We start from the raw sequence: 10,000 nt of genomic DNA, 5'->3' as shown, positions 1-10,000 counted from the left end.
TATCTGCTATTTTTTGTTGAAGAGACTTGGTGCACTAGTGTAGACTGAAAAAGAGCACACCAGTATACAGTGCAACTCCGGTGTAGAGGATCTTAGAGGTTCAACTGAAGTGATACTGATGCATTCCAAATATTATCAGAGTATTCCGTGTCACCCCTGGACCAGCTAGAGAAGCCCTGCTCTAAGCTCCCCTCGTTAAGTCAGAGGTGTCATCTTACACTCAGCTTTAAATCCCACGTTAACAAGGTAACAGAGACAGCCCTTCTTTCATCTCAGAAACATTGTTGCGGTCACGTTTTATCTCAGCAGGATACCGAAAAACTGACTAGTACTGCAATGCAAATGCAAATGCAGTACGTACTTCAGAAACTTCATGTTTCTATATCAGTGGTGCTCAATATTTCATGTCAAGGACCACCAAACATGATATGTAATTGGCCGCCGACCCCCCCCATCTGAAAATATGTTGTTCCAGGGACCCCCTCAGAAGAAAATATTTGAGTTAAAAACGTTCACTCTAGTCTGAAAGAATATACGTTCAAAGATTTGAGTCACATTTTCAAGATTTTTCAAAAGTAGCAGACCTACAAGCTCGTAGCGCGCCACTCGGTGGCGCGCTATGAGCTTGTAGATCTGCTATTTTTCAGTCTTTAGAGGCTCCAACTGATTGGAATTTCTGCTGCTAGGATACTGAAAAGCAGTGGAAGACGGGCAAACGCCAATCACACCAGTCTCAGCTCCACTCATCACCTCTCAGAGACTATCACACCAGTCTCAGCTCCACTCATCACCTCTCAGAGACCATCACACCAGTCTCAGCTCCACTCATCACCTCTCAGAGACCATCACACCAGTCTCAGCTCCACTCATCACCTCTCAGAGACCGTCACACCAGTCTCAGCTCCACTCATCACCTCTCAGAGACCATCACACCAGTCTCAGCTCCACGCATCACCTCTCAGAGACCATCACACCAGTCTCAGCTCCACTCATCACCTCTCAGAGACCGTCACACCAGTCTCAGCTCCACTCATCACCTCTCAGAGACCATCACACCAGTCTCAGCTCCACGCATCACCTCTCAGAGACCATCACACCAGTCTCAGCTCCACTCATCACCTCTCAGAGACCGTCACACCAGTCTCAGCTCCACTCATCATCTCAGAGACCTCTTCATGTGTGCCGCTGGACTAACGCTGTGAGTGTAAGAAAATGCAACTTCATGGAGGTATCATCGTTATTATAATTATTACATCTAGTTGCTGATTGAGCAAAGCATCGGCAATCAGTCTAAGAGGTGCTCATCAACCCCTCGTCGACCAATTGGCCCTCCCGTAATCTGAAACCTCGGCTCAGTGGTAATCAGAATCGTTTTCAGTGATTACGCTACGTTTGATTTGGCAACCATTGTCTCCGATGTTTAACCCATTCTGACCTGAGATCAGATTCATACGAGGTTTCCACTGGACACACACTGGTCTGATTAACCCATTCTGACCTGAGATCAGATTCATACGAGGTTTCCACTGGACACACACTGGTCTGATTAACTTCAAAGCATCGTGGAGTGGACATATGTGGACATATATATGTTCAACTGAACATATATATATTTTTATCCCACGATTTTGTAACCCATTTTTCACCCCTGTGTCAATTATCTAATGTGATCCTGGGCTCTACACACCCTCCACCAACCTAGTCCCCATATATGGGGGACAAGGGGAGAGCAACGGACTTGAACTCATGCTTCCTTCATGCCCGAGTGTCCAAGTTGCTCCTTTACACCTGACAGGGGGGAGTTTCCCTGGTTGGACGTAGCGCGTGCGTAGGGCGTGGAAGGAACACGTTATTCCAACCAGTTCCTTTGTTTTTTGTGAGGGTACCTACCCTAGCGGACACGGGGGGGGAACATGTGAGGGTGCCTACCCTAGGGGACACGGGGAGAACATGCAAACTCCACACAGAAAGGCCCTTTCGCCAATCCCGCCTTCGGGTATGGGCACTGATGACACGGAGGAGGAAACACCCACAGCGTCCCGGGCGGGAATCGAACCCAGGACCTTCTAGCTGTGAGGCGACAGCACTACCAACTGTGCCACCGTGCCCCCTCATGTTCTGTTTCTATCAAGTACTTCCCACAGTAGCCACTCATGAAACTACTTCTCCCCAAAACCAAAAAGGACAATTCTATTTTACATCAGGCCAAATATTATTGCTTTTAGGCTATAGTGCAATAATGCAACTGAAAGTTAAAGTTCAGAGGCATTTTATTTCCCTTTTTGTTAGGCTAGATATTTGTTTTACATATTGGATTAATATCTCTTCAGTTTGCTGAACTTAAACCTGAAGCAAAAAAAGACATTAAAACTATAATACTGCACTGCAATTGTTTTGTACTTCGCGAGTCATGTCATTATCGAGGTATTCAACAACGTCATCGAATATTGCATACTTTTCTAATATTGTGCAGCCTTACTTTGGACACATTCTGCACTTCATAACAGCCGTTCTCGAACGTTTTCATGTCAAGGACCCCCATTTGAAAAGATACACCAGGGACCCCACACCAGAAAGTCTTTTAAGCAGTGCCAACCGCTCCAGTGTGTGTGTATGTATGTCTACCCCGACCCGTTATAGGGTCCATTTGGTTCCATATGTATACACTCTCTTGAGTTACAACCCATAAGGGTCCATTTGGTTCCTAACTATACCCGTCATTTAGCTGGGGACCCCCTGGAACACCATCAAGGACCCCCCACTTCTTACAGTCACCACAATGGAAACAAGCTGTAAGCTTTATTTTCATATGGCAGCCATATGAAATATGGCATATTTAACGTTGACTGCCCAAAGACTTGATATTGCGTCTTTCTAATTAAACCCGTTGTCTGCCTGAAGACATACTAGCGTCATGTCCAGGGGGTGTACTTGTACATCAAGCTGCCTCACGCTACAGAAACAGGCCCCTATGGGCCTCACGGCTCGGCAAGGCTTACTTACTACTAATACTTACTCTGCCGAAGACTTGATATCGCAATTTTTATCAATAATATGAAACACTTTCGCTGATATAAATACATCTTGTGACTGGTTTCATTTTATCTGATACAATAACACACTGTATTCATGTCTCGTAGTAGCGTACGGTGGCAGATTGAATCTGCAACGGTCGGATGGAATGCCAAAAAACAAATCACTCTCGTGTGACGTTGAGGGACGCGCCGGTGTCTTTTGTTTCAGCTTTAGAGTGTATTTAAGCTTTTAACTTTCTGTACAGCACCTTGTAAAACCCTGCGTTGTGAAACGGGCCATATAAATAAAGTGGATTGGATTGGATGGGACGGGACGTGTGCGTCGTCTACCTGTGTGTGTGTGTGTGTGTGTGTGTGTGTGTGTGTGTGTGTGTGTGTGTGTGTGTGTGTGTGCGCGTACCTGTTTATAGAGCGCCACAGTCCCTCCCCCTTTCAGAAAAACGAGTGGCCCAGGAAATGAAACCCCAATGCATTCTCCCATCGGCACTTCTTATTTAATTTATTTAAAGACGGTTACGCCGCGGACAAAGCCAACTGGGATCATGACAAATCATGACAATGAACACAATGTTTTGGGACGATCAAATCATTAGAAAGAAGAAAACAAAGTCAGGAGACAACACTATTTGTTTTGTTTTTCTTCTTATAAATTATTTGATCGGCCCCAAACATTGTGTTCATTGTCATGATTTGTCACGATCCGAGTTTGGCTTTGTCCGCGGCGTAACCGTCTTTAAATAAATTAAATAAGAAGTGCCGATGGGAGAATTAATTTCCTGGGCCACTCTATTGCTCAGGAGGTAGATGGTGGTCAGAACTGTGTGTGTGTGTGTGTGTGTGTGTGTGTGTGTGTGTGTGTGTGTGTGTGTGTGTGTGTGTGTGTGTGTGTGTGTACCTGTTTGTTGCTCAGGAGGTAGATGTATTGGTGTGTGTGTACCTGTTTGTTGCTCAGGAGGTAGATGTATTGGTGTGTGTGTACCTGTTTGTTGCTCAGGAGGTAGATGTATTGGTGGTCAGTACCTGTTTGTTGCTCAGGAGGTAGATGTATTGGTGTGTGTGTACCTGTTTGTTGCTCAGGAGGTAGATGTATTGGTGGTCAGTACCTGTTTGTTGCTCAGGAGGTAGATGTATTGGTGGTCTGGACTGTGTGTGTGTGTGTGTGTGTGTACCTGTTTGTTGCTCAGGAGGTAGATGTATTGGTGGTCAGGACTGTGTGTGTGTGTGTGTGTGTGTGTGTACCTGTTTGTTGCTCAGGAGGTAGATGTATTGGTGGTCTGGACTGTGTGTGTGTGTGTACCTGTTTGTTGCTCAGGAGGTAGATGTATTGGTGGTCTGGACTGAACACCATGTCTCGTAGGATGGGCTTCCCCTCCACCACGGTCACCGTCTCGTAGAGCAAAGCACTCTGGGTAGCGGGGGGGATCCCGTCCACGCGGATCTGAAACAAAAACAGGGGGGGTTTTTTAGGTTAGTTTTCAGGTTTCAAATCAATACACAACGCTGACGATATGACGTATGGAGTTCTGTTGGAGCAGAGGGTTCTGTCCGGACCGGGGGGGACGCCTCAGACCCGTCCATGTCTGTGACTCTGAGAGTGAAACAAATGGACCCAAATGGACCCGTATAATACGGGTTCCATTTGTTTCACTCTCAGAGTTTATATGAAAAGGAAAGTTTGGAGAAAAGAAACTGGTTCTCTGAGGGAGGTGTTATGTAAAAACACTATGGATGCTTTGTGGGCAGAAAGCATCCCCCCCCCCCCCCCCCCCCGCCCCAAATGTCCCAAAACACTCACTCTCTCTCTCTCTCTCACTCTCTCTCTCTCTCCTGCTACCCATTTTGAACACTCCCTCTCCCCCCGCCCCTCCCTCTACCCCCCCCCTCCCTCTACCCCCCTCCCTCTACCCCCCCACCTCCCTCTGTGTGACCTAGAAAAACTAGACACAAAGAGAGGAGTGACGACGAAGGACAGAATGGATTGGAGACGAAGGGTAGACGATGGAGAGAGAGAGAGAGACACAGACAGAGAGAGAGAGAGAGAGAGGGGTCAGTGAGGACAGTCAGACATTGGTCAGTGTGTTAATTGGCTGGCGGGCTCGTTAAGCAGCCCAGGGTTAATTAGAAACGACGGTCTGACCTCAACAACACTGGAGGTGGTAAACTCTGTGGTAAACACACATACACACGCACTGCCTTCAACCGCTCACACACACACACACACACACACACGGACACACAGACACACACACACACACACACACACACACACACACACACACACACACACAGCCTTTAAGTACTCACACACACAGTTCCACGCAGACGCTAACCATCTATCGTTAGCTAATGAGCTTGCGACGGCGCTGAGTTCTCACCCCCCCCCCTCCCCCTCCCCCTCCCCTCCCCCCCATCATATCATAAAAACAGAATCCTGTGATCCTGAAGTGTTCTCTGTGGTGAGGACCCCCATATAGCCCTCAGCCCCACATGGACCAATTATTTGTTGACAAACATTGAAGAACTGGTGCCAGTTTTGCGTGTGATCAAATCCCAATGAAACCCCCCCCCCCCCCTCCAAAACCCCAAACCTGTTGTTCTTTGAGGTGCTGCTAGTTTTTGAGTTCATTCGACGTCCTGTGTGTTTTTCTTTAGGCTGGTGAGAGAGAGAGACGCACCCGAGGGAGACGCCGTGAAGCAAGCCAAGCGAAGAGATTCATGCTTTGTTGTTGCAGAGAAAGGCAGATCTGCAAGCTCAGAGCGCAGCGCGTCCGCAGTGCGTCCTTATAGCTTGTAGATCTGCTGTTCTCGGCGTGCGACACCATCACGTGGATGGAGCATATGTTGTTTCTCTCTCTCTCTCTCTCTCTCTCTCTCAAATCCCAAAGAAATTCCCCCAAGAATTATTACCTCAGAAACATGTCAATCACTGTGCTGATAAACATTAACTACCTAAAGCCTACAGGCCTATACTTATAGTTGACCCGTGGGGTCCCAACAGGGTACACAGCCTTTTCTGTTCCCCCTCTACACCAAATACCTTCACCCAAAAGAGACAATGGGGCTCGAAGATTGGCCGTTTTCGGGCAAAAAATAGGGACGCTAATATTACTTCCCTTAAGGTTACTACAGAGGAGAGGAGAGGGGAGGGGTGGCGAGAAGAGAAGAGAAGAGGAGAGGAGAGGAGAGGAGAGGAGAGGAGAGGAGAGGAGAGGAGAGGAGAGGAGAGGAGAGGAGAGGAGAGGAGAGGAGAGAAGAGAAGAGAAGAGAGGAATAGAGAGCTACTGAAAGAGGAGATGAGGAGACGAGGAGAGGATGAAAGGAAAGAGGAAGTGAGCAATAAAGAGAATAGAAAGAGAATGGAGTGACAGAGGAAGTGTGATCTGACCCTAAACCCCCCAATCAACCCACCACAACACCTGCTTTGTTCCACACCAGCTTGCACACACACACACACACAAATGTGCAGATGCACACATGCACGCACACATGCACAGCTTCTTTGCTGTCTAGCCTGGGGCTGTCTCACTGACACATGCTAACCTCTCTGACATGCGCGCACACACACACACACACACACACACACACACACACACACACACACACACACCCTGAGGTGGTCAATGACTATGTGACCTGCGAACTTTAACCTCTCAACCGAAATCTACAAAACTGTCTGTTCTATTGTGTGTGTGTGTGTGTGTGTGTGTGTGTGTGTGTGTGTGTGTGCGCCCCCACATGTTGTGCACGTGTGAGTTGGCTTCAGGAAGCTGCATGTTGAGTCATTTTATGCTCATCATTCTGCCCTTGTTGGAATGTTACATCTTGATTTATACTTCGCCTCACGTCAGGGTCACGTATGCTGAAAACAGATCTACAAGCTCAACACAGAGTATAGCCAAAGACGTATGGCCAAAACATCGTGAAAACACAGATTTTCGTTTTCTTTTTTGGGGGTTAGAGAAGTGTAGTTTAATGTGGGCTCCAGTCATAATAAATGACATGAAAGAGAGAGAGACGTACTGGAGCTCTGATGGCCCAGGGGTGTTTGGAATTAAATCCGTATACGCCCAGCAATTTGCAGCTTCAGAGCCCATTTCAAGGTGACACAACGCCATCTTGGTTTGAGCTATACCTGTACATATAATAGCATGCAGCCAAAAGACCCACAGGAGGATCCACAACCACTGGAGGTATGATTACTTCTAACGCGACTAGCGACAGCAATGTTAACCACTTGGTAGCTAAACAGACACAAAGACCTTGAACATCTGATTACATTTGGTAATGTTAAATAAGGCTGAAAAAAGGAAATGTATTTGACTCTAATATATGGTCCAAAAGTACATTATGATAGGTATATGAGATGTAGTTGGCCCTTGGGTGTGGTAGAAACTGTATCCGTGTTTGAAGTGGGAGGACAGTGAGTAGATAATTGTATTTTGGGGTCCCTTTTCACAGACGTGTATGGTCCTATCTACATTTAATCTTAAAGTGTTAAAACTGGGTGAAAACAATGATTAAATAATAATAATAATAGCATCACAGAAACTGAGAGGACGTTATGTAGGCCTAGCTGTGATGCATGTCACAATAAGCTGTATGATTCAGATCAGGAGTGTGTTTCAAAGCAGTGTTCTTATTACAGTATAGTTTGTTACTCCTACAAAGACATGAAAGACATGACTTCACCCACTTCAAAACATCAATCATTCATAACATATAGATCTCATACTTTATGAACGGAGGGATGGATGGAGCTCGTTAATTTTTTATTCATAACGATCACCTTATCGATCAGGCTTATCGAGCCGGGTTCTTATCGAGCCCACTGTCGAGCATTTTATATTATTTTGAGGAAAGACGGGAGATAATAAATAATAAATAAAAACAGAACCAGTATATTTTACTAGGGCCTTCAACTATAGTACTTTTTTAACAAACGGAAGGGAATGGATCTTTTTTTACCAATAAAATAATATTCAATTTTAGAGTTTTTATTGAGCATAGAATAGGGTTATGGACAGGAAAAATTGTAGTACATATGTTATGCTTCTTTTTCTATTTTTACATACAAATACTTAGACAGAGAACAGACAGGGAACAGGACAGCTCTGATATTACATGGGCAGAATTGTTTTTGAGTTGGTTTGAGTGGTCACAAAACTGAAACTGAAACAAAACAAAAATTTGACTAAACGAAACGGAACGAGAGACAAGACGAGTAACAACCCCCCCACCCTCCCACTTGGAACTTTGACACCTTTTTCTATCATTGTATACATTTGTTTTAATAGGGTAAATAGTAGTAATAGCCAGCAAGGATTTCATGAGCATAAGAGAAGAGAAGAGAAGAGAGATATGAGAAGTAGAAAAGAGAGAAAGATAGACGGACAATAAAATAATATTAAAGGAACTGTTAACTGGTTAATATGTGCACAGACAGTGACTTTAAAAGCGTGATGTTGTGTACTCGGTAGGCAGGTATCAATACACTTAGACATGTTTGTGCCAGCGTGGGCGATTATCTTCATCGCCTCTTGTCTTGATTGTTTAACACATGACGTCATGTGCTCGATAACAGGCTTGATAAGCCCAAAGCTTATTGATAAGGGATACTCAATAAGCCCAAAGCTTAAAGCTTATTGATAACGGGTACTCAATAAGCTTGTTTTCGGGTATCGGTTATCGAGCTCCATCCCTCTGTAGTGTGATATGTACTTTCTGTATGTTATAAATATATTTTTTATCCCAGGATTTTGTAACCCATTTTTCACCCCTGTGTCAATCATCTAATGTGATCCTGGGCTCTACACACCCTCCACCAACCTAGTCCCCATATATGGGGGGCATGGGGAGAGCAACGGACTTGAACTCATGCTTCCTTCATGCCTGAGTGTCCAAGTTGCTCCTTTACACCTGACAGGGGGGAGTTTCCCTGGTTGGACGTAGCGTAGCGTGTGGAAGGAACACGTTATTCCAAACCAGTTCCTTTCCCCTCCATCAGGCGCCCCGGCTGGCCAGGGGGAGGCGGTTTTACTTTCTATATGTTATAAATAACATGTGCTAATTAACTAAACTAAAGCTAAACTTTGTTTGCCGCTAGTTTCCTGTGGCATCCAAGCACGTTCCGTTGGATGTAGAAAACCCCAGACTGCTCTGGTGAAAAGGTAGACGCTTTATTGCGTCTATCGTTTTGATAATGGTGCTGATAATTTATGCCATTTTATGGTTCGTCGTCAATAAAGATGTCATCGGTTCAATAGGGCTATTATTAGCTTTTATAGATTGGCACTGACACACTGCTTCATGTCAACTCTGTTTCATTGATTGACTGATTGATTGATTGGAGTCTGATTGATTCAGGAACTGTCCCTACGATCACAACCGATCAACATCAATCAACGTGATTGATAATGTGTCAGCTAATCAACAGAAAACAGAAGTGTGTGTGTGTGTGTGTGCGCGCGCGCACGCGCATGCCTGTGTGTCCTCAGTAAGTGTTTTCATTCAGGGTGTATAAACACAGGAAATGAGGTCATCCAGACAGGAAGTGACTGCCAAGGGTCTTGCTCTAGAACCTGACAGCATGTCTGATGGCTTTGATGATGAATACACACACACACACACACACACACACACACACACACACAGACTGTAAGTGAAATTAAGTCAGGAGATCACACGTTAACACATCCATTCATCCATTCTTTCGCCCCTGCCGACATATTTTTTAATCCGATTTTCTATCCCACAATGTCAATTGTCTAATGTTATTCTGGGCGCTACACTCCCTCTGACCTCATGCTTCCTTCTATGCATGAGGAGTCCAAGCCACTTCTTTATTTTACCTGACAGAGGAGAGTTTCTCCGGTTGGACATACAGTACATAACGCATGGAAGGAACATGTTATCCAACCAAGTACCTTACAAATCCATCAGGCGCCCCCGGCCCGGCCACGAAGAGA

The 10,000-nt window shown here is 45.4% G+C and overlaps 1 protein-coding gene across 2 annotated transcripts in view; it reads right to left on the bottom strand.

Moving 5' to 3' along the window:
• Positions 1–10,000, bottom strand: part of plxna3 (plexin A3) — a 129,062-nt gene that overhangs the window by 78,565 nt on the left and 40,497 nt on the right. For both annotated transcript variants that reach the window (XM_080764364.1, XM_080764363.1), the window contains exon 7: positions 4,333–4,473. In XM_080764364.1, coding sequence (XP_080620490.1) covers positions 4,333–4,473 — 141 coding nt within the window. The remainder of the gene's footprint in view (positions 1–4,332; positions 4,474–10,000) is intronic.

Source organism: Protomyctophum bolini, assembly GCF_963924005.1.
Source record: "Protomyctophum bolini genome assembly, chromosome: 5".
Lineage (NCBI taxonomy): Eukaryota > Metazoa > Chordata > Actinopteri > Myctophiformes > Myctophidae > Protomyctophum > Protomyctophum bolini.
This window is presented reverse-complemented; position numbering and strand designations above follow the sequence as displayed.